The sequence below is a fragment of the Martes martes genome (assembly GCF_963455335.1).
Source record: "Martes martes genome assembly, chromosome: 16".
Classification (NCBI taxonomy): Eukaryota; Metazoa; Chordata; class Mammalia; order Carnivora; family Mustelidae; genus Martes; species Martes martes.
The window spans coordinates 48,552,701-48,577,116 of record NC_137904.1 but is presented as its reverse complement, the minus strand read 5'-3'; the positions used below and the strand labels follow the sequence as shown (position 1 = coordinate 48,577,116).

Here is a 24,416-nt window from a genome sequence, read left to right as displayed (position 1 = left end):
TTTGTCTGACAGCACAGTGTGTTTCCCAGTGGTGAGTTTGTTGCCTGCAACAAAGCAGGATTTCACCTAGGAAGCAAACCCACTTTTGTTGACAACTTCAGAAATTGGGCAGCCCCGTGTATGTACTCTCACAGGCTAGCAGTCTGCCAGGGCTGGCAGTGGTCCCCTGTGGACAGTTCCTTTGCCTGCTCCTTGTCACAGCTCCCAGCCAGCTCCCCGTGTCTGTCCTTTGTAGGGCCCCTCTCTGAGGCCTTGGGAATACCAAGGCAGAGGGCAGGGTCGCCCACAGGTGCCCAGCTCTCGCTCTCACACAGACACACTCATCCTGCCTGGCTGCCCTGCTCTCTCACACTTGTCCTGTCTGGATTTTGCAGCTGGCGCGAGGTCGATCTTCGGTCTCTGAAGGGGAGTCCTGACGAGGAAAATGAGGAGGTAACAGCATGGTCGTTCTCTCTTGGAAGGACGCACACACGTGCCTGTACACGCGCGTGCACACGGTTGGGCGCACACACCCCAAGGGCCTCAAGACCCGAGAGTGTCAAGTATAAGCTCACTGTATTCTTGTCCTGATGGGGACACCCCCCCCCCCCGCCCTCCAGTAAGGGCTGGGGCTGGTTCTAGAATTGCTCTAGCTTTACTTGATCTCGGCTTCCTGGAGGAGAGAGGGAACCAGTGAAGCTGCTTTCTTGCAGGTCGAGGACCTATCTGACGCAGCCTTCGCCGCCCTTCATGCCAAATGTGAGGAGATGGAGAGGGCTCGGTGGCTGTGGACCACGAGTGTGCCACCCCAGCGGCGGGGCAGCAGGTGACGGGGCAGGCACAGGTCCCCCGGTCTGTGAAGGGAGGGTGGGCAGGGGGAGTTGGGCACTGGGTCCGTGGGGTTGCCACCGCCCCTGGGTTGCTCTGTGTGTCTGTCCACTGGCGAGGGCTGAGAACGCAGAAGTTCCCGGCTATTCGGCTGTTCGTTGGAACTAATGAGGGTATGAGGGTCATGTGGCTGGAGCCTTGCTGAGCAGTAGGGTCGCTGTCCAGTTGTGGCAAACTTGCGTGATCTCCCGGCTCTGCCCGGTGGCTGGCTGGGCCATTCGGGGGCCAGTTGAGGGTTGTGTTGATTTAACCAGAGGAACTTCGGATGCCTCACCAAAGTTGAACCCTCCTTGGGACAGTTGAATTGGGGGGTTGTGGTCCTGCTCAAAGGAACTGGCCTGCCCTGTCTCCATTTAGCTAACAGTGGCACAGAAACCCTCAGGAGTCTCAGATAGAAAGATTTAGGGCCCTTGTTTCTGCTTTTTTCCCCTTGACAACAGTTTTCAAAGTCTAGATGATTTTCCCTTCCCTGTGAATTCAGTGGGCACTGTGCCAGAGATTAGCCCCTGGCATCGTTCTGCCCTGGCTTTTCTCTCGGGATGATAGGTGCACCCATTTCTTAAGATTTGTGTATCGGGGGCCTCCCGATACAGTGATGGGAGGAAACGAGGGATTTATGGTTCCTGGGAAAGAACTGTGTGAGTCTGTCTACCTCAGCTCCTCTAGTTGGGATGTTCTTTTCTTGCCTCCTCCCCAAGCCCCCGAAAATCAACCTACAAGTAATCCCCTGTCACCCAGGCACTCAGATTTGCACTCCTTGGTGTCCAGGTCTTACAGGTCATCAGATGGCCGGACCACTCCCCAGCTGGGCAGTGCCAACCCCTCCACCCCCCAGCCCGCCTCCCCTGATGTCAGCAGTAGCCATTCTCTGTCGGAGTTCTCCCATGGTCAGTCCCCGAGGAGCCCTATCAGCCCGGAACTGCACTCGGCGCCCCTCACCCCTGTGGCTCGGGATGCGCTGCGACACCTAGCCAGCGAGGACACCCGTTGTTCCACGCCAGAGCTGGGGCTGGATGAGCAGGTGAGGAACACTGCCTTTGCGTGGGGGTCGGCCAGAATGGGGAAGGGGAAGGGACAGCACCCTCTGAAGATGGGTCTGCCTCTCCTGCCCCTCCCCCTCTGCATCTTAAAGGGGCTGCACTTAAAATGGACCTTCTGAGGGACCGTGGGACGGGTGCCCACTCCGAGGGGTCTTCCTGGACCACTCCAGGAACTCTCGAGGGACTAGTCTTGGACTTCAGTCCACACGTTTTGGGAGAGGGCCTTGGGGCAGAATGTAGGCTGGGCCTCGCTCCTCACCGTGGCAGTCTCTGTCTCCCCACAGTCCGTCCAGCCGTGGGAACGGCGGACCTTCCCGTTGGCCTACAGCCCCCAGGCGGAGTGCGAGGACCAGCTGGACGCGCAGGAACGGGCAGCCCGCTGCACTCGGCGCACCTCAGGCAGCAAGACTGGCCGAGAGGCAGAGGTGGCCCCCACCTCACCTCCTGCTGTCCCCCTCAAGAGTCGGCATTTGGCAACAACGGTCACAGCTCAGCGTCCAACTCACAGATGAGCGGGAGATGAGAATCTAAACAGACTCACTAACTATTGGCATTAAAGCTTCAGAAATCTCTGCGTTTGATATTCAAACATCATATGCTGGAAATTTTCACAGTTTTTAGTGAATTTAAGGAATTTAGATTCTACTTTGGTATTTTTTGTTTTGATTTTTGTTTTGTTTTGGTTTTGGTTTCCATGTTTTGTTGTCACACACCTGAGCACTTCCTCCAATTGGCAAACAGAAGTTCAGGATTAGACCCTGCTGGCCTGGTCCTGGCACATCCTCTGCACTGTTGAATCACTGGACTTAGCGATGCTAGATGATCACCCCTCTCCTCGCACCTGTGGGCAGGGTGCACCGGCCAGGTGGGCGGAGGGGGTTGGGGAGAACAGCTTGCTCCGGGCCCCGCCCTCTTCCCTCCCCTGCCATTGGTGGTGGCCTGGCCCTGCGCTCGCCCTCCTGACTGGGTCCCCCTTGGCCATCTGTGCTAGAGCACCCCCACCAGAGCCTCTTGGCCATAATTGCCACCTGTTCTCACCGAGCTCTCAGTCGACAGAATGGCTTCCTCTTGTCATCCAGATCTTGGAGACCTAGTTAGGGTTTCCTGTGCATTTGGTCATCTCTGTTTTGACTTCTTAACTGCAGTGACCTAGCTGCGGCTGCTCAGGTCCCCGTCCTGCCCCTTCGTGCCCTGTCGTCTGCTCCCCGACACCATCCACACACCCGTGCGCACCAGTCCTTCCACTCGGGATGTTTTTACCACCTATCCTTGTCTGTGAAGGTAGGGTTAGGGCTACTTAACTTCATTCCCACTCCTCTGCAAACTGGGGGGTCAGGGCCACGAGCAGCCATCTTTCCTGTATGATTCTGTTGTCACAGATGCATTTAGTTCCGTTTCCTTCACATCCGGTTCCCTGTCGGTGTCAGACATTTTCCTCTTCCACGCTCCCCTTGCCTGTGGAACATTGTCTGGTCCTAGCTGTGGTTCCCATCGCTCCCTCACCACCCCCCTTGGTTAACCTTGTGCCTGTCTCATGTATGATCACATCACCAAAAGGGGGGGGCAATAAGGACTTCTTTATTTTTATTTTATTTTTTTTGCCATTTTGTAATCGTATAAAAATAGTAGACAAACTGCTTAATGGTTGGGGTTTTTTCACAATTTTCAACATTAGTGATTTTTTTTTTTGATTCTGTTTGCAAGTTAAAGGGTTTGTCATTGTTTCTTTAAAAAAACAATAATGCACCATATCCCTATGCATAAAGTGCTTCTTCTATTTATAAGGTTGAAAATTCTGAATAACCCTTTTAGCATTGTTAAAAAAAAAAAACAAAAACAAAAATGGAAAAAAAAACCTTGTATTTTGTAAATATTTTCTTTTCCTGCTTTGAGCTGTGTATTGGCAGCGAAACATGTAGCTGTCTTTGTTCTATAGAAATGCTTTTCTTCAGAGAAGCTGATCTTTGTTAATGTCTTGATTCTGTTCGCAAAGCACAGACTAGTGCTTAAAAAAAAAAAGGAAGGAAAATTGAAAAAAAAATAATAAAAAAAAAGTTACAGAATGTTGTGTTGCCAGGCCTTTCTTGACATTGGACCGGCTCTGCATGGCCATGGTGGCAGCCTGGGCCCCTGCCCTGCTGAGCAGTTCTTGGGGAGTCTCCATTCTGTCTCTGGGCACCTCACAGGGTCACCTGGTGGTCACTAGGAAAAGGATGTTGTTGGGGGAGGTGGGGGCTGAGGGGACCCAGAAGACACGGGATCTCCGTAGATAATCTTTTTGTTGGATGTAAGTGATTGATCGTTTGATCATTGCCTTTCTCTAGTGAGACCAGCAGTATGACATTTCGTATCTATTCTAAATTGTTAAACTCTTAAGGGAGATACCACCTCTTGCTTTGGTTTTTTTGTTGGTTTCCCCACCCCAGGGTTGGGGTCAGTGAGAATGTATATATACTTTGTAACATCATTTTTCTGAGGTGGCTCAGTGCTGGATTCTCTGTGTAAGATAAGTGGGCAGGCCTGATCCCTGTTTACTCTCTTTTCTTCCTTCTGATGGCAGTCCAGTCGATGCCACCAGGGAAGCCCCCTGTCCTGGCAGAGAAGCCCCTGAGTCTGGAGGTAGCATTTCTCTCTGGCTGCCCTGTCACTTCTGTGGGAGCTTCTGCCCACCGGGGCTCAAACAAGGACGGTGGGGGGGGGGGGTGAGTCTTTTGCAACTTTGTATGAAGATCTAAGGGTTCCTTGTTAGCACCTTGACTTGATTACTAAATAATTCAGTGGGTTATGGTTTTCTCTTTTTGTTTTCTTTGTTGGCTACGTGGTGTTCCTGTCCTGACATAGCAGACCTCTTCCCCCTAAGTAAGGATCAAAAGGAAAGAGGAAAGCAGATTCAGTTGGACGACTGGCCGGCCTAGGGACCAAAAACGATCTCCCCCACTACCCCTGCCTCGTCTGATGGCAGTATGCTGGCGTGGGTCTGGCCAACTCCAAGCACAGCCTCTTGAGCTCGGCCCCAGGGGCGGTGCTGCCCTTGTGAGTTGGACCGGCGTGGTTTGCGAGCAGCGGTCAGAGTCAGCGCAGAATGAACACGTCTGAGAACTGTTCTTGGACCTCCTGGGCCCGGGAGAGAGCTGTTAAATTCTGATGTCCAGGTTTTAGCAACCTTGACATTCCCTGTTCAGAGCCATGTTCTCAGGTTGGGAAAGACTTGCAAATCCTACATCCTCAATTTATTTTCTTACTTGAATCCACACACGGAGACCTTATTTAATCAGTAATAACTTTATTTCCAAATTCACTTTTACAGCAACAATCAGTGTAAATCATTTGTTAAAACACACAGTACACCATAGGGACATTCACAGACAGGAAGCTAAGCTAAGATGGTTTCATGTCCCTCCCCCCACCCTCAAAATTACCGAAGAAATTGTGGGAATTGCAAGTGCCAGAAATTGTCCTGCCCAACACTGCAAATTCACAGGGCAAAGTCCATTAGGAGGGGCGACTCTGGGCCAGTGCCCAGGGTAACCCTTTTCGAAGCTGAAGAGAAACCCGAAGTCTCAAAGCCACAAGCCTGTAGATGGGACAAGCTGACCACCTCCACCTCCGCCCTCGTCCCCACCTTGTTGGGTCTACTTGGGGACAAGATAGAAGAGGGTGAAGGAGGGAGGAACACTTGCAGCTGCCAGGAGGACAGGCTGCGCGGCCAGAGCTGGCGGGAAAGGTGACACGGAGGTGCCAGCGGCTTAGATGGAAGGATGCCAGGGTCTGTGGGAGGCAGGGCTGGGGCCTAGGGGGCCTAGGGGCCCCGTGAGAGGGCAGTGGTATATCCAGGCTCCTCCACGAGCCTTGCTGCCTGCACTGGGCTGGGCGCGAGACGGCTCGAGCCGGCCGCCTGCTGCACTTGGGAAACCTGGCTGGGGAGAGGTGAAACCCCAGGGACCTCTAGCAAACCGTGGGTGATCTGAAGAAAAGGGTTACAAGGCGATTGAACTGCTACCCTCCAAGACTTCCCTCTGCCCGTGGTAACTATCTTACAGGTTCCTCCCCCCTCCCCCCAGAAGCACGACAAGCAAACAGGATACAGTCTCCGCATTGAAGTCAATTTAAATGGAACTACTGATAAGTGAGTGGAGGGCTCGAAGGGACCAGGCATACAGCACAGCCTGTCTGGCCCACCTAAGGGACACTGACCGTGGAGGTGGGGGCAGTGAGGGTGGCAGAGTGCCCAGCCCTGGAGCAGGGGGCAGGGGGGATTGTCCTCATTCAAGGTCACAAGCCAGCATCCCTTTGCAGTCTCCCAGCCAGCACTGACCCGATCACCCTAAACTGTGCGGTCTAGGCCGTCCCTAGTAGTCCATCCCGCCAGGGAGACTGCAGGGCCCTTTGAGCAAGGCCCTAGGAATAAGGTATCAGAGCAGGCTCAGCAACTGCAGAACGGGCAGCCAGAGTCCATGGCCACGAGGAGGGGCCGTGTGTCTAAGAGCTACCAACTCTGAACCGCATTTCCCTTCTCTTCCTCAGGACCCTTCTAAGACAGCTGGGACTCAAAGCGATGGAGAGCCTCACAGTGGTCAATTCCGGGCCCAGATGATTCCTTGCACGGAAACCTGGTTGCAAACGAAGCCCTGGGCCCTGGAGAGGTGGCCCTTTACTCCCCCAGCCCCCAGGGATGCCTGAGACTGGGCCCGAGGTTGCTGAATTTCTCTAAAGCGATTTTCTACAAAGGCGGTTCCCTTTCGCTGTGCCGGGCCAGCGGGGTTCCGACCGAGGCTTTGGGCTGGGTCCCCCCTCTGCAGCCGGGTGGCTCGGGCTCCCAGGGCTGCTCCAGGACGGGCGCAACCCCTGCCGTGGCTATGGGGATGCAGTGGGGAGACCCGGGCTGCGGGCCTCTCCCCGGCTGTTACTGGATCCCGAGACCCCCTCTCAGGGTTGCTGGGGGCTTCTGGCTGGGACCAGAGAGGGCCATCTTCCTGCTGCAAACCAGGCCGGCCTGGAGATCCTCCGCTCTCCGCCCTGACAGAGGGAAACCCCGGCAGGGCCGCGAGGGGGCGCCGTAGCTTCCGTCCTGTGCTCCAGGCCTTCCTCGAAGCTGAGGGTCCTCGGATGTCACAATCTGGTCTTGTGTGGGTCCCAGAGGCTGCGAAAGCCTTTCCAATCGGGAGGCCCCAGCAGGGTAGAGCCACACTGGTCCCCTGGAGCCGGGCCCCAGTGTGTGTGAAGGAGGGGGAGACATCTAGGACCCCCACGGGGTGGGGTAGAAACCTCTTCACAAGCATTTCAAGATACATGCGTCCTTTTTTTTTTTTTTCCTTTTCATGATCATAGTCACTCTGTGAATCCAAGCATAAACAGATCCGACTACAAGGCGACAGGATGCAGACGGGGAGGGAAAGGCGACGTCTATGTATATGTTCAGCTGCTCCGGCAGGACAGACGGTCAGCACTGCTTCCAGCTGGGCCGGGGGGACAGACCGTTTCCGAGGGGGCGTGCTCCCCTTCCGGGGGTCCGCACAGGGGTCAGGCGGTGGCGGGGCTCTCTCAGAGGCTGGCAGTCGCGAGCTTGGGTGGAAGTGGGGGGGGGGACGGGGTGTGGTGTGGTCCTGCCCAGGGGCCCTCACCTGCCTGTCCTGGTGCCACCTCTGAAACCGGGACAGCCAACCTGCTGCCAGCTCAGCTCAGGAGGGGGGCCAGACCCTCACGGAGGAAAAGGCTCTCCAAGTAAACAAGGCAAAAACATCCCGGGTCCTCGCTGAGCCCGCCTGGGCTCACGTCCGTGAGGAGAGGTGGGGGATAAGGAACTGAGGAAGGTCATCGGGTTCGTGGGGGACACACCAGTTGGTGAGCAGAGCTTAAACCAAGAGACCGAGGTCTCACCGTGTGCCCGGGCTTTGCCTTCTTCACTCACGGACACCCCTCAGATGAGAGCAGGTGCATCCCGCATCTGAACAACATCCATTGCTGAGAAGGGGCGTGGTGAGGCTGGGGACTCGGGACATTGTGACACGATGAGGGGGACAGGCAGTGACTGGGCTCTGCACAGCAGACACACGGGCATGGCGGGGGTGGGGGGTGGGGGGAGGGAGGCAGGTGGCTGCAGTGGCCATGGGAAGGACAGGAGGCTCAGGACCCACCCGCCAGAGCCCCGCACACCCAGAGATGCCAGAGGCCCAGGCTGGGGAGCAGGCGGATGCCCCCAGGAGGCACGAGTCCTTACAAAGAGAACCGGTTAGCCCTAAAGTCCCAGATCGATGAGGTGGCCAAAATCGTGGCTGCAGTTCCAACCTTCAGAACTCAACAAAACAGGGTTTCCGTGCGGCCAAGGGAAGCCCCTCAGCTCAGGACCCCCACCCTGCAGGGAGGGAGAAAGAGGCCAGCACTGGGGACATCAAGGTCAGTCTTCGAGGAAGCGATCCGCGAGGTGCCACCCTCCCGCCAACCGGCCACCTCCTCCCACCACCATCCCTTCGCGGTATATGGGAGGGACCAGAGCCTTTCTCCAGAGGGTGGCACATTGACCCGCAGCAGACCCGGGGCCACCAAGCCCAGGAGGCCGCTTGGTCCAAGTTTGCAGTTTGCCCTTCCTGCTGCCCTTCTAGGCCGAGGGCAGCGGCTCCTCCCCACCAAGCCCCTGTCACCCCCTGCCATGCCCTCCCTTCTGCCCTCTCCCTCCCCCCACCCAGGCTCTCCCAGGGCTCCCCTTCCCTCCCCTCCCCCCCCCACAAGGTTGACATCGGTCCACAGCTCCAACATGGAACCCGGTTTCAAATCCTTTGTTGCTGCCGCTGCCTCTGTGACACCCCCAGGATGGGGCAGAGGGGGGCGTCCCCAGTCCCTTGAGATGCCCCAGAAGCAGCTTTCAGAGCCCCTCCACCCTCTTCTACTCAGAGGGGGAAAAAAAAAGAATCGAAAGGAATTGCCCAAGGAAATGTTGGGTGTGGCCATCTTTTTAAATGTTTTTAAAAATATTTTATTATTATGAGCCCACCCATCAATTTGGAAAGATGAAATTTGCTCTTTTTCCCGTCACTGATTTTGAAGTCCCGAGCCAGAGCCGAGTGACAAAAGCAGGTTAAGTGATTAACCGATTAACCGGTCTGTGAGGAGCAGCTGGGGGAGGGCAGAGGGCGAAGGGCCAGATCATTATTCTTTTTTTTTCCACACTCTCTTCTCTCCACGATTATTGACCGCCCCGGGGGCCTGATCACAAACCCTGCTTGGCCAAGGAGGCGGACACTTCGTCGGCTAGCGTGGCGAGCTGGGGCGAGTCTACCATGTCGATGCTGCCCGTGGAGGACACGTTGCTCAGGTGCCGCGGAGATGTGTCCCCAGACACCACGGGCGACTTGTACACGATCTCCGCCCCATGGTCGGTCTTGGCTTTGGCATTCTCGCGGAAGGTCAGCTTGTGGGTTTCGATCTGCAAGAGAGGAGGCGAGGGAGGGTGAGCGAAGCCCCAGAAAGGGGGGCAAGCCCGGGCCTGCCCACGGGCTGAGGAGGGGGAAGGGAGCCGTGTCCTTTCCAGTGGGGACACCTACACAGCGCTCCCGCGTCACCTGCCTGCCGGCCACCCGCTTTCCTTCTCCAGACGCAGGGACCGTCGTTCGTGTCTTGTGTGTCCTTCCAGAAATTCCCACACGTGCACAAACGTGATATATGAGAAGCATGTCTGTGTATTTAATACACACAGTGACGATATCACATGCTTTACGCTTCAGTCTCTTGGCCTAATAACCTCCATTATCGGCCCCTGGTTTCCCCGATGCTTGTCCCGAGGATCATTCCACCGCCCTCTACCAAAATGCACCTGCTCCCCTGCGCACGGGTTTTCGCACTGTTCCGCATCCTTGCTGATCACAACGCTTGTCTGAGTACCAGCCTGTGCACAGCGTTTCACACACGGGGAGATGCATCCTAGGAGCAGAATGGCTGGAAGATCCAAAGCCATGTGCATTTGATTTTAATAGATACTAACAAGCTGCAAATGAGAGCGTGAAGAAGGGGCGCCTGGGTGGCTCAGTCAGTTGAGCGTCTGCCTACTTTTGGCTCAGGTCATGATCGCAGAGTCCTGGGATCGAGCCACACATCGGGCTCCCTCCTCAGCAGGGGGTCTGCTTCTCCCTCTACCCCCACCCCCTGCTTGTGCTCTCAAATAAATAAATACAATCTTTAAAAAAAAAGAGAGAGAGAAAAGAGAAAAAAAAAGCATGAAGGAGAAGCCAGAGATGAGTAAGGGACACCACCAGAGTCACTGCTGGCCAGCCATGAGCCTCACACATTCCTCCCCATTGCCAGTGATGGGGGGGGGGGTTGGAGGTGGCAGCAGCTGTGGGCAGCACTGGCAGGTGGGCTAGAAATCCTGGCGTGATGAAGTTCTTTGTTAAGTACAGAAACAGGAACATAGCCAGAGGCCCAGAGGTCTTTGCTCCACAGGAGACCCAGGACACTCAAAGCATCTGCTAGAGACATGAGCAGTTCATAATCATCCCTGATGAGTCCTGACGTGGTGGACACAGGAATTCCCTGCTCTTCTGGGCCCTGGGACCGTTGTCCATCTGGTGAAGCCAGGAAAATGTATACGTGGGCAGGCATGTTCTCGCCCACCCACAATTCCTCCGCAAGGTTTCAGGAGTCCACGGCCCCGGGGGTGAAGAGCCCCCGTTGCAGGGAGTGTGAATGCGGGTCTAACAAAAAGCCAGGTTCCCATTTAAGCTCTATGGGTATCTTGTCCATTTTGGTGCAGTGCTTTGCAAAAACAGCCCTTCCCTATCACGGTATTTGAAAGGCTGTTGGGACATAACATTTGATAAGAGCATTAATGGTAGAGTCTTGAAGAAAAAAGCGATAGGGTCCTGGGAATGTCCCCAAATCTCCCAAACTGGAAGAGGCCCAGGCGTCAGGGGCCCTGTGTTCCACTGCTCGTTAGCAGCTTTGCTCATCACATCAGGAAGTGGGGGACTGAGTACGAGGGGACGCTCTGGGATCAGGACAGTGTCTTCTGGGTGGTGGGCCAGGCCCACCCTTCTGAGCCTACACAGAGGTGAGTTAAAACAGAAGTTCACACTCAGGCCTGACTCGGACTCACATTCTTAGATGGCTACAAAGTACCTAGAACCTTCCAGAACATGGTCTCATCTGGGTCTCCCCACCACCCTGGGATGTGGCTATTTCTGTCCATTTTGCTGATGGAGAAATGCGTGCAGAGCCCTTCGCCCATCCTGCCCAGGGTCACGCCTCCAAGCAAAGTCAAGCCCAGAGCTTTGCTCAGGACACAGAAGCTTCCAGGGGTGGGCGGAGGCCTTCCCTCACCCAGGGAGTCACCAAGGCCTTAACCCAGGGAGGGGCAGGCCTGAGTTTGCAGCCTCTGCTTTAAGACCATCCCAGGAGGTGCTTCTACAAAACTGTACCGCAGGGCCTTCCCCTCAAACACAACATGGGGTGTGTCTATCGAGAAGGCCCGGTGCTGACCCAGGAGTCACGGGGGATGAGGGTCGGGGGTGGGGGGCGATGGGCCCAGCCGGCTCCTGCCTAGCCCAGCGTGCTGTGTCGGCTGCCATGTCCAACCAGCCGGGCCACCTTGGGCAGCTCACTTTCTCAACGCTGGGCTAGGTCTCAGAGTCTGTGCCCATTCTGGAACCCTCCTTCTCCTTCCCCCACAGCTGTCAGCTGCTGGGAGGTGCTATAAACTGGTCGAAGAGCTGTTTCCAGAACTTCACGGCGGGCATGCGTGGGAACCCCCCAGAGGGCGTTTTGGCTGCATTTTAGCAGAAGAGGAAAAGGGCAGCCACGAGCCCACATCCTGTGACGCCCCCAGCAGAAGCCTGCTCAGGGCCACACGCATCCTCGTGTCCCCCTCCCCCACGCTCACACAGTGAGACCCGGAGACTCAAGAAACTGCGGGGATTGCCGAGGTCTCTGGCCAGCAGCCTCCCCGCGGACGTTTCTGTGCCAGACAGGCAGGTGCTCTGGAGGAACCTGGATTTCAGCAGCATTGTTTTGCTCTAACTGCCTAGTGACCCATTTAGAAAATTAGGTTATGTTCCCATGACTTGTTCGTGGTGCGCTGGGGCGGGCTCTGGGGCTGCTACCTCCTTGCACGGATGCTTGCCAGCCACCGGCCTCTGCTGTCACCGAGGACAGCGGCTCTCACCTTCAAGGGCACGGAAGAATCCCCTGGGAGCTTTCAAAACTCCAGGTGCCCAGGCGGCTCCTGAGACCTATCAGAGTCTGGGGGGAGGGCGGGGGGACATCAGATCTGGTAATCACGGTCCTGCCGAGAATCCCCATCAAGCCGACCAAGACAGGCCCCTCGGCTTTCCTCCTCTGGAGAACGGGACCAGGCTGCGAAACCGTTCACGGCCATATCCAAGTGCGGCCTCCTCCCCGCCCTGCCCTGCTTACCTTTTTATTCCCTCCACCGGGGACGTGGGTGATGTTGTCCAGGGACCCAATCTTCGACTGGACTCTGTCCTTGAAGTCCAGCTTCTCCGACTTGACTTCCACCTGGCCGCCTCCTGAAACAAGGCACATGGGGGCACGGCGCCTTGGAGGAGGGCAGAGCGCGTGATGCCGGGGAAGACGCCCACCTCTCCGAGGGGGTAAGACTACCCTTCATTCAGAAGGTGCTTGGGGCCCAGGTGAGCCCTTCGGGGCCTGACGACAGCTTGCGGCAACTGTCTCATCAAGGTGGGCATCCGATATTCGCTCAACAAACGTTTCCGCCTTTGTTACCACACGGGTCACGGACAGCTCAGTCCGGGAGGAGCTGTTCCGCACTCTAAGCTTGCAGAGAGTGAAGTCTTTCTATGCCAACGTCCCGAAAGGCACAGCCCTGCAAGCTCTCTGAATGAAACTAAATAGCGACATGCGCCCTAACTGAGCCAGGGGCTGGACACTTCTCCTCCCTTGGATGCTCAGGGCCGAGCCCAAGCATGGGGGACACGGCCTGGGGAAGTGACGAGTGCCATTCCTTTCTGGAGAAAGGATAAAGCCACCTGAGAAAGCTGCTCCCAGCATGGGAGGATGGTGGCCCCAGGCGAGGGATGGTTTTCACCGGCAGAGACGAACCCCCCACGGCAGGGAAGCCAGAAACGGATGCAACACAGTCCAGACCACGTGTCTGCCGGCCTTCCCTCCCCACGGGAACGCTTCAAGCAACGATGCCCCTCTGAATCGGGCTTAAGGCAGAAGCCCTCGCTCTGGACTCCCAGGCAGGAGTTAGAGTCTACATCAGCCCTGGACAAGACGGTAGCCATCGGCCACGTGTAGCTACTTACATTTTAATTTTAAAAAGTTGTTAATTTCGTCAAATGCACTAGCCACGTTTCCAGGGCTCAACAGCCACACGTGGTTGGTGGCTACCATACGGAACAGAGCAGGTCTAAAACAGCCCCACCATCGCAGAGAGATCTACTGCTACTAGCTCTGGCTTCTACATGGTGTGGGACGGGGAGGAGAAAGGCAAGCATGGCAGAGCCCCAACAGTATTTTCTGTTGAAACAAAGTCACAGCGGGGGCATGGCAATGGCTGGTGAAGTGGTTCCCCCACGTGGGCTAGGGACCAAACAAGCCAGCCTCCAGGAGCCAGATCAGGCCTTCCCCAAGCTCCAGAGGCCCTACATGCACCTGCTCGGAGAACCACGAGTTAGGGTTCAGGACCAGCCTCTGCCCTCCCCCCTCGCGTTGCCTTGGCCAGCACAGCACCCCACGCAGGAGCAAGACAGGGTAGCCGCCCCTCCCGGGGCCCAGAAAGTTTCACTTCCAATGCCCCCCTGGCCAGCCCATCCCCTCCAGCCCTCCCAGGCACTTCAGGAGAAGGCACCCCCCCAGCCGGTCCTGCCCCCATCCCCGACCTTCCCGCCTTCTGCAGGGGCTACCTGGCTTATGATGGATGTTGCCTAACGAGCCGCACTTGGAGGTCACCTTGCTCAGGTCCACTGGCTTGTACACTATCTGCACCTGGAGGTGAGAGACGATGAGCGGGAGACAAAGAATAAAACAGGATGATTTCACTGTGGGCAGCACACCCTGAGAAGCAGCTGTGTCCGGCAGATCGGGCCCTGCTGGGACAGTGCTTCCTGGCACCCCGAGGAACACACCCCTCGTCATGGTGGGAAGCTGCATCTTCGGATTCTGCCAACCCTGCCCCACGCGGGGGGGGGGGGGGGAGGCGCGGGTTTCACAAAGTAACAGTGGGACTGGAGCGCCCTCGTCCCTCGACACAGACGCCACAGTAAGTGGGGACAAAGCAGAAGGATCTGCATGATCCGTGTGTGCGACATTTAGAAAATCTTGTTGGAAAAGCAAGGAAGCTGGGTCTGCCGGTGGCTGGGCCTGGCTGGGCCTCAGAGAGGAGTGGGCAGAGCAGCTCGGTGGGGGGTTTGCTCCCAGGACAGCCTCCCACAAACCCCAGCACCGCAGCGGGCGCGTTGACAGTCAGCAAGCAGGACCCAGAGCCGGCCGGCACCTGGACACACAGTGTCCTGGACATTTCGGTTCTGTAGCCCAGGGAGCAAAGCGATAGGAGATGGCCAGGCGGCGCAGAACAACCCGCTGGGACACACACAGGTAGGGGAGGCCTCAGGGCTCCTCAGAACCAGCTGAGGGGCCAGCGTGTAGCTTGCCCTCCGGAGGGGGTGACAGCCCCTGAGTGAGCCACCAGTCCCAGCCCAAGGCACAGCTCCCTGGAGGGGACACGCCCACAGCACCCCCCATAGCCATGGCGGGGGAGGGGGGATCCCTGGATGGTCACTGATGGACACTTCCTAAAGCTGCCAGCAGCCACCAGTGTGAGGTCACCTATGGGTACAAGAGGCCTGTCACCATGGAGTGCGGAGTTGCCTCCCACTCCTTGCCCCCCGGGTGACCCAGGTGAGAAATGGCCTGGAGCCAGAGAACCAGAAAAAAAAAGGAGATCTACTTCTGTCTAAATCATCTGGAACGATTCCAAATTATTTTAGTTAATGAAAATCGTGCTGGCATTTGCCATTTATTGATGGAGAGTTGAGCGGGGCTGACAGGTGCCCCTGCCTGGCCTGTGTTGGGTGTGCGGAGTAAGGCTGGGGGGGGCACAGGGTGGCAGCCACGCCTGGGAGGGTGAGCCCGGGGGGGGGGGGGAAGGAACGATTCTGAGGGAGTCAGGTCTGGGAGACAGCAGGTGCTGCACAGGGCGCCGAGAGGCTGGGAAGGAGCTCCTCCTGGCCTGGACCAGGGAACAGGGGGGCAGGGAGGCGGAGGAACCTGGACGGGCAGAAGGAAAGGACTGCTTGAGGGCAGGAGGCCAGGCCAGGAGATGGACAAGGAGTGGGGTCTGCCTGCTGGGAAGTCACCACCAGGCTCGGGAAGGGAGAGCAGCCGGCCAGAGGCGGGGGCCCAGGCCAGCTGTCTAGCGCCCCCAGAACACAGGAAGTTGCTTGGAGCCCCCCAGCCACTGTCCACCAGGAGAAGAGCTTTCTGTGAAGCCCTTACGGCAAACCAGCGCTCAGGGCCAGCCTGAGAAGTCCTGGGCTCTCTGCCAGCTCCTACAGGTGAGCCGCAGGCGGGCAGAGAGCACAGGTCAGACAGGGGTTGCCCCCCAGCAAGGCCCCTGAGGTCCTGGGCACGGCCAGCAGCCGTGGGAAGCTACAGTCTCCCCAGAACTCACGCCCGGAGGAGCGGTCTGCTGTCTGTGGTCCCCTGGGCCCCACAGCCTTGGCTTTCCCCGCACACCCGCCACCAGCTGACCAGACTGGTGTCACACCAGAGAGCCTTCCTCCCCGGGCCAGAGCCCACGTCTGCAGCAACACCAGCGCTCCAGGAGTCAAAGCTGCAACCTAGAGCCCAGGGGCGTGGGCCGTCCCCACACCTTCCCTTGGCTTCTGGGAGCAATGGGACCGGAGCGCAAGGACCGGGGACACAGAGGGGACACGGAGCAGACACCGGTGAGGAAGCGTTACCGAAGCATCATGCAGCAGCGGTGGGAAGCACACGCTAGTCCCGGGACCAGCGGCGGGGTCCGGGTGCTCAGGGTGGGGACAGCGGCACATTGCAAGAATAAACCTCGGGGTGGGGGTGGGTTTGCTGGACACAGGGGTGCGGCCCGGGCTGGGCATGTTCTGGAGAGAGAGCTGGCCAGGGGCTACCACCATCCCCCAGGATCCACCAGCTGGGAGTGAGATCCCTGCTCTCAGAACTGTCCCCCCACCTGCGGAGGGGGGACCTCAAAGGGGCTTGGGCCTCCCACTGAGATGGGTTTAAAGGTGGGCTGCCAGCCCACCCAGAGGCAGGGGAGGGGGCCGGGGAGAAGGGGTGCCGTTCCTCTGGATGCCCCTACTGTGTGTGGCCACCGAGAGGCTGGAGGGGGTCGGCAGAGTTGACAAAGTGGGTGGGTGAGCAGTGAGGATACCAGCCCCAGATCTCAGGCCCTCACCCACTGGGGACTCCAGGTGCCCCCAGGACATTTGCAGGAAGCCAAACTTAAAAGGGTGCAAAGCATGTTTTTCTGGCAACGCCTGCCGCCCGCAGGCAGGGTCCCCTGGGGCACTGTTTTGGGCTCTTTTGCACCAGATGGCTCAGCCAGGGGTGGGGCTGTTTGTAGCCTGAGCCCAGGCTTGGGGGCCTGCTCGTCCCTTGCAAATGCAGGGTGCAAACATTAACAGAGACTGGACGCACGTCTCTCGTGGCCCGAGGCAGGACAGGAAGACGCTGCGTCTCCTCGTCAGCCCAGGCGGGCCACCTGTCCCCGGGGCTGTCAAAGTCAACCTGCCCCCATCACAGGGGAGGAGGTGACCGAGCCCAGACTTGGGTGCCACCACCTTCGGCCCAACCTCCCGCGGGCTGTGGGGCTTCCAGGAGCCCGTACTGGACGGTGGGTGGCGCCCCCCGGGGTGTTACACGGTGAGGACCCAGCCTCTGGTCTGGGACAGAGAGGGTCTGGGTCATCTGCCCTTTACCGCCCTGGCAGCTTGCACTGGCCAGGGGACCCAGCGGTGCTGGGGCAGCCCAGGCCCCCCACAACAGTGGGCACAGTGTGGGGAGCCCGGGCCACGGGTACCGGGACACAGGCTGACCCTGAACCAGGGGATGGTTTATTCTCTGCAATGTCTCGCGAGCATCTACACCCACGCTGCCTCTTACAAACGGCAGTGGGGTGCGGGGAAAGTGTGAAAGTACTCACACTGCCGCCTCCTGGCACGTGTTTGATATTATCCTTTGAGCCACACTTGGACTGGACGTTGCTAAGATCCAGCTTCTTATTAATTATCTGCACCTTTGATAGCCAGAGAAAAGGATAAGTGACACACCACGCCCAGCACCCCCCTGCCCGGCGCTACGGTCCTCCTCCGGCCAGCTTCGTTCGTGGCCGGGAGAGGCGGCGCCAGGCTGAGGGCAGGAGGCCTCCTCAGGGGAGCTGCCCCGGGAAGGCTTTCCAGAACTGCGAGGACCTGGCAACGCTGGGCCTAGAAAGCACGTCTACCGGGAGGCGATTCGCATTCCCCCCCCCCCCCAGCACCTCGGAGACCTATAAACCCAGTCGAGTGTCCTCCAGGCTGGGATGGAGTGAGATGTGCTCAATTGTGTGACTGAATGAATAAATTAAAGAAAAACAAAGTCCCATCCGTGTCCTCATTCACACACCTACCAGGCCTGCCCGAACCTTCGAGAGCTCTTTGTGCCTGTCCTCAAGGCTGGGAGGCCCTGGAATCACCTGCAGAATTTTTACCCCACCCGGACCTAGAATTAGCATCTTGGTCTCTGTGCTTCTGGAAAGCTCGCCCGGGGCTTCGTTGGGACGCTGGGCTAGGTGTGAGAATTGCAGGGAGGACACAGAGGGCTCTGCGGAGAGAGAAATATCCTGGCCTCCCTCTGCGCAAGACACCACCGTTTCAGTGGTGACTGATTTTTACTCAATTTGTCTAAAAACTAAAATACACCAACAACCGTGGCAGAGAGAAGGAGAGTCTGGTGGGCCGGAGCGGGGGTAACATCTTCATCCCCGGCTCACTCTCTGCTGGGAAACCGTGTGCTTCTCTTCCGGTTCCTTCACTTCTGTTCTGCACAGAGAACAGCCACCAGCTGGCGAGTGGGAGCTCCCCAGTAAGAACCAGTTGCTCTCTGAAATTCACGAAATGGCACCAACCCCTTTGATGTGGCCTTTGGGAACACCGGCCGGGCTGGGGCCACTGCTCCAGGGACTCGGGACCCACGAGGGTGGCTGTGGCTGGGGGGATGGGGGGAAGGGGTGTCGCAGAGCCCCGTCCTGGCTTTTGGGGGGAGAAGGGTCCCAAACCCTGACCCCAGAGCCAGAGCCAGCCCTCAAGGTCCTCCTCAAAACGAGGAAACCAGGACACAACGGCAAAATCTGTCCATCCTATTTTTTGGTGTTCAAATGGCCTTTCCTTTATTAAATTATTAGTTATTAAATTACATTGGTAGCAGATCATGTTTATCATTTTTAGATGTCCTTAGCATGACAAAATAAAAACAGAGTAAGCTTCTCTTGGACCCCATCCCGTTTTTTTTCCCTAACCTTACTGGGGTCTGGCTTGAAACAGCCGGTAAGCACGCACCTGCCCACCTTTTTCATTCTCTTCTATGTTTCTTTAAAATAAAAAGCTATGTTTCGTTTTTTCATAAGAAAAGTAACAAAACATTATGATTTTGAAAAACAGGTTAAAAAAAGCAAAAACACAAAACAGTTTTCCCATTACCCTAACCCAATAACAATCAACTTTTCATTCTGTTCCCTTGAAGTCACAGATCTATAAATAAAACTACATTTAAAGGGTCTTATTTACATAAGTAGCATCATCTTCTAAGCATTTGTGTTATCTACAGTCATGAAAAGCATTATTTTAAATAATATGTCATATTCCGTTTTGTGATATCTGTGTGACCAGATATTTATTTTAAATGACAAAACCGGTTTCACCACGAACATCTTTCTGCAAGGAGTTCTTTCCATATGATGGATTATTTTCATAGCAGAGTCCCAGAAGGATTATTTCTGGGTCAAAGTTATAAATATTCTAAAAATTCTCAGTATAACTCTCCAAGAGGCTTTCTAAAAGGGTCGGATTAATTTACCCCATGAGCACCATGGAAAAAGTCAGTTTTGCCACACGGCTGCCAGCATCGGACACTTAAAGACTTGGTTTGCTTTCTTTGACTAAAATAAATGGGGACTGCATTGTTGGCTTATTCTGCATTAAGAAAAAAAAAAATTATTGGGGCGCCTGGGTGGCTCAATGGGTTAAAGCCGCTGCCTTCGGCTCAGGTCATGATCCCAGCGTCCTGGAATCGAGTCCCGCATCAGGCTCTCTGCTCAGCAGGGAGCCTGCTTCCTCCCTTCTCTCTCTGCCTGCCTCTCTGCTTACTTGTGATCTGTCTGTCAAATAAATAAACAAAATCTTAAAAAAAAAATTATTATTATGAAGTTGTCCCTTTGCCCCCTTTTTGCTGGTAGGTGTATATTTTTCTACACATGTTTATAAATTTAGACTTTGTCATTTCTTCTGTTTTTTATTTTTTTTAAAGATTTTATTTACTTATTTGATAGAGATCACAAGTAGGCAGAGAGACAGACAGACAGGAGGGGGATGCAGGCTCCCTGCTGGGCAGAGAGCCCGATGCGGGGCTCAATCCCAGGACCCTGAGATCATGACCTGAGCTGAAGGCAGAGTTCAACCCGATGAGCCACCCAGGTGCCCCTACTTATTTATTTTTTAAGAGAGGGGGAGAGAAAATCTGAAGCAGGCTCTCTGTCTAACATGCAGCCCAACACAGGGCTCGATCTCATGACCCTTAGATCATGACCCGAGGCAACATCAAAAGTCAGATGCTTAACTGACTGAGCCACCCAGGTGCCCCTCTTCTCTGGTTTTGAAATGTAAAAACCACTCCTCATTTAGCGGTTGGGTAAGTATCTAATTCCACATCATCTTCCTCACCGGCCATGCCCCTAACTTGGTGATGAGGAGACCATTTGAGGCCCTGAGGGGTTCAGCGACCTTCTCACATCAAGACCTCACTACAGGTTACCTACGTGACAACAGCACAGGAGATGTAGGGCTCAGCCCGGGCAGGAGCGGGAGAAGCACTAGGGACAAGGTTTCTCACACAGCTTCTCAAGGACTCGCTGCCGCCCCTCGGCACAGTGTCTCTGAATTAGCTCGTGCCACCCTCAGATTTTAAGGAGTGGGACCCGAACGCCTTCTGTCCCCACAGAAGGGTTTACTTCATGGTTTACTCATCCCTTTCCACTGGTGAAGTCCCAGAGGCAGACTTGCTTGCTTTCACAAAAGGCACTGGGGCTGTCTAGTATTAGAAAACACACACACACACAAACACACAAAATACTAATACAACAAAATTAAAAGGGTAATGGTCAAAGGAGGAGAGGTCCTCAGGACTGACCATGAGACGGATCACTAACTACCTTGAACTCCGAGCTTCCTGGAAATCAAGGCAAAATGGGGACCACGAGGAGCTCCATAACCCTCCTTATCTGACTAAGAAAACTTACCAGTTTTGCACCAAAGATAACCTTGTTTTCTGAACTAATCCATTTAAGAAATTCACCAAATGAATTTAGCGATATTAAGCAACAAGATCTGCAACGCACATAGACTTTTTTTTAATGTGGCTTCTTCTTGTTACAATCCCACAAAAAAGGCAACAATTTTTTTTTTTGTGGGATTTGGCAGTAGACATAAAGATATTTACAAAGAAGACCTGAATTACTGTTAGTCGTCAAATTAAGTCAACACCCATCACGAAGCGTTAGATTTTCAGAAGGGAGCTAAAAGGGTTGGCTTTATGAAACTGAAATCCAGAAACTTAATTTCTCGGCTACAGCAACATGTAGGATGTTGAGCCTTGGCTCTGGGCAGACACTGAGAATCCTCATCAAAGGAAAGAACGATGTTTTCAAAATCTCCAAATTTTGATTCAAGGGACTCACAGTCAACGGAGAAATTCCTGCAGTCAGGGTTGATCCGGGAGGAGAGGCTGGGGTGGGGCAGGCAGGAAGAGAAGCTCCCTTTGGTTTTGTCCATTTCCTTGAGGACCTGAACCTGTGCCAAATGCTCCCCAGGCCTTGATCTGACTCAGTGCGGGCTCAGAGCTCTCAAGATGCTCCAGATGGCCCAGTCCTCCCCCCAGGAGCTCCCAGCCCGGTCCAGTGTCCATCGGCTGTCCCTGGCAAAGCCTGTCTCCAGCATGGCCTGGTGCTGGCTGGGCCCAGCCTGGCACCCCTAGAGTCGGTGTACGGGGTGCATCTTTAATATGATGGGATTTACACAAGGTTGTTGAGAGATACAGATGCTGTGCACAGGGAGAGGTGCCCGGAGGGCCTGGGAGTTACAGGGCTGTCCCAAGGCCGGGCCCCTCAGCTCAGGTTCAGCTGAATCCCTGGCCCTGATCCAGGAGAGGCAGGCTATCCCAGGTACAAACGGACTTAACTGACTTCACGTAAAGGTTCTGTGTGCTTTTTACGAGAGAACTGGGACCCTGTTGCTAAATAGAATGATTAAAAATACAGTCTTCAGTGCTCCCGTGTGGAGACAGACACAGCTTTCTGCTGCCATCTTGTGGCCACCTGGAATATTGCAGTCCAAAGCTCTGGAGGACGGAGGGGGATCCCCCTCGGCTCTCTCGGTTGGTTTCTGTCCTGCCTGGGGCCCTAGCATTGCAGGACTGGTCTGGACATCCTCAGAGCCATAGGCTCCGCCCCAGTTCTGACCAGGAGGCCTTGGCCCCAAGTGAGCTCCGTCTGTCTCCCACTCTGGATGGTCCCTGGGACCCCTGTGCTTCCCTCTGTGCTCAGTCCTCAGATCTGCATAGCACAGGAGACCCTAGGAGGGGTCGAGGTCAGAGCCAGCAGGTGAGAATCCGGGTCTCAGCGGGGACTGCACATTGAGAACACCTGGGGAGGTTCCCTGGGAGATTCTAATGGGCCTGGGGAAGGCTCTGGCACTAGGATTTTTACAAGAATCTCCTACCTCCCCCACCAAGCCTCCCCAGGTGATTCTCCTGCAGTCAGGGAGGAGAGCCGCTGCCCCCGGGAGCAGGCACCCGGGTCTGCAGTGCTGGCCTGCCGGGCCTTCTCCCCCAGCCTTTGGTGGATTCAGCTGATTCTGTTCAAGTGGCCAAGTGACTATTTGCATTTTCCTTTAAAAATAATTCTGTCCTGGAATCTTCAAGCAACACCTGCTCATAGTAGCAAATCATGAAAACAGCAAAGTACAAAGCAGAACACAGATGTTTTACATTTTTTCCCCCTAGTCACTGATCTACGTCGATCCTGGGTATTATCAGTCTCTGCAGGTTTTTCAAACTGGACCCTCTCGCTTCTCCTCCTTCAGGGACCACCTATGCAGGGGGTCATGGTACTCATCAGACTCACAGCGCCGGCTCTTTTGCGGTCGAAATAAGCTCCCACTGAGCCCTTACTGTCTGGCGGGCCCCACGGGAGGCCCCAGGGCCCCACCGATCTCAAGGAAAGCTCCGGAAACCTTTAGTCCAGGCGTTTTGAAAGCCATCCCCGAGGATCCCATGTGCCTTCTTTCCTGTTTCCAGGCTCCTTGTTTTCCCTGGAGATTAGTGTTCCTCTTCGTTATGGCTGAGATGTTCTTTGTTTCCAGCAACTTTCTAGGTCCTCCATGGGATTTAAGGGGAGTTGTTCCTCCTCCCTAGGCCACTTCCCTGCGTCCTACCCCACGGAGCCCCAGATAAAGTGTTCCTCTCCCCTTGAGCCCCTCCAGTATATGTGAGGCCATAGGTCTGCGCCCAGCACGGTGAGGTCGTAAGGAGGGGGTACTGGGCCACCCAGAGCCTCAGGTCGCTGCCCCCATCCACCGGACTCCTCCCCCACAGGTGGGCAGCTCTGGGTACAAGGGGCAGATTCTGGCCCCGGAAGGGTCCTCAGTGGGAAATGCTCCACCCCGGTACCGGGGTCTGTGCCGAACTGTTGGAACGGGGCCAGGGACGCCCACGCTTTCCGTGCCAACCTCAGAGGAACTCAAGGCTTGGGGGGGTGCAGCCTGGGCTGATGGGGGTGCGGCTGGGGCTGGCAGGAAGAGGTGGGTGTTTGCTGGTGTGTGACAGCCCACAGGCAGCGGTGGGGGCGGGGGCGGTTTGCTGATGGTGAGTTTCTCTCTTGCAGTCATTGTTGTCCTGAGACACTGGTCGCAGCCCCACAGTCTTCTCACAGGTGCAGAGCGGGCTGTGGAGGGGGGGTTCCCTTTTCCACCACGAGGGGCCAGCGGTCCCTCTATGCTATGGAAACGGGACACACGCGGGACACTCATGGCACTGAGGGAGGTGTGCGGACACCCGTGGGAGCAACCCATCCCCTCGTCAACCCTCTGTCCATAAAGCTTCACAGAGGGGTCAACTTCAAGCGAACACTCCAGCTGCCCCAGAGCCCCTTCTGGAAGGACGCAGGCATCTTTACAAGGAACAGCCAAGGCAAACACCACAGAAAAGTAAACACGGGTCTAGCGCCAACCCCAGGGACCACAGACCAGTGGCCATGAGCCCTGGGGCTCTACCCGGAGAGTCACCCAGACCTCCCAGCTGAGCAGGACTCTCCGGGACCCCAAGGATGGGGAAGGCGGGGGGGGGGGAGGCCCTGAGGCTCCGCAGGGAGCAAAGCTCAGGGTTTCGGTTAAGGCACCAACATGGGCAGAAAGCCCTGAGACGCCCTCCCTTCATGGTGACCCAGGCCCCAGCCAAGAGGGACATCAACAGTGCCAACGGCCCCCGCTGTGGGGGGAGACGAGTGGCTCTGACTGAAAAGGGAAATGCTGGCTCTGGGTTCTATAACGTCCCCCCAGCACAGCAGGAGGCTCACGGGCCCCCAGACGGCCCAAGCCCGGGAGGCCCAACACATCAGTGCTCCTAACAGCTGAGTCCTGGTCCCCCGTACACAAACCACCTCTTCTCCCTTCCCCACCCCTGCCACCAATACGGGGTGGGGGGTGGGCTGTTTAGGGTTGCACTGTGTCCCCCCCAAGACATCATATGCTGATGTCTTAACTCCCAGTGCCTCAGAATGGGACCGCATTTGGAGATAGGGCCTTTCACGAGCCGGGCCTCCATCCAGTATGACAGGGTCCCTCTAGGAAGGGGAGACTAGGACAGAGAGGCACCCAGAGAAAAGCCCACATGAGACACAAGAAGGCTGCCATCTACACGCCGAGCAGAGGGACCTCAAAAACAAACAAACAACCAGCCCTTGGCCTTCTGGCCTCCAGAACAGTGAGGAAATATACTTCTGTTATCGGAGCTGCCCAGTCTGTGGTCTTTTCTATGTCAGCCTTGGGAAGCTTCTACAATGGGGGGCAGGGGACGAGAGGAGGAGGAGGGGGTCCAGGTCAGTCCCCACCTCCCACCACCTTAGGCCTTTGGAAGTTCGCGTTTCTCCACCATTAGGGAAACCAAAGATTTCATGAGCGCCCATGTGCCCCAAAGAACCAGTTGTTCAAAAGGGCACCCCAGATTCCCCCAGAATTGAGGATTAGAGAGAAT

The 24,416-nt window shown here is 56.0% G+C and overlaps 2 protein-coding genes across 6 annotated transcripts in view; one reads left to right on the top strand and one right to left on the bottom strand.

Moving 5' to 3' along the window:
• Positions 1 to 3,915, top strand: part of KANSL1 (KAT8 regulatory NSL complex subunit 1) — a 178,628-nt gene extending 174,713 nt beyond the window's left edge. For all 3 annotated transcript variants that reach the window (XM_080827379.1, XM_080827380.1, XM_080827378.1), the window contains 4 exons: positions 375 to 432; positions 693 to 805; positions 1,636 to 1,888; positions 2,192 to 3,915. In XM_080827379.1, coding sequence (XP_080683505.1) covers positions 375 to 432; positions 693 to 805; positions 1,636 to 1,888; positions 2,192 to 2,419 — 652 coding nt within the window. In that variant the 3' untranslated portion in view covers positions 2,420 to 3,915. The remainder of the gene's footprint in view (positions 1 to 374; positions 433 to 692; positions 806 to 1,635; positions 1,889 to 2,191) is intronic.
• A 4,943-nt stretch (positions 3,916 to 8,858) lies between these two features.
• The window catches only part of MAPT (microtubule associated protein tau), a 93,751-nt gene continuing 78,193 nt past the window's right edge, over positions 8,859 to 24,416 (bottom strand). For all 3 annotated transcript variants that reach the window (XM_080826587.1, XM_080826586.1, XM_080826585.1), the window contains 4 exons: positions 17,062 to 17,154; positions 13,784 to 13,865; positions 12,309 to 12,421; positions 8,859 to 9,327 (listed from right to left, as the gene is read on the bottom strand). In XM_080826587.1, coding sequence (XP_080682713.1) covers positions 9,112 to 9,327; positions 12,309 to 12,421; positions 13,784 to 13,865; positions 17,062 to 17,154 — 504 coding nt within the window. In that variant the 3' untranslated portion in view covers positions 8,859 to 9,111. The remainder of the gene's footprint in view (positions 9,328 to 12,308; positions 12,422 to 13,783; positions 13,866 to 17,061; positions 17,155 to 24,416) is intronic.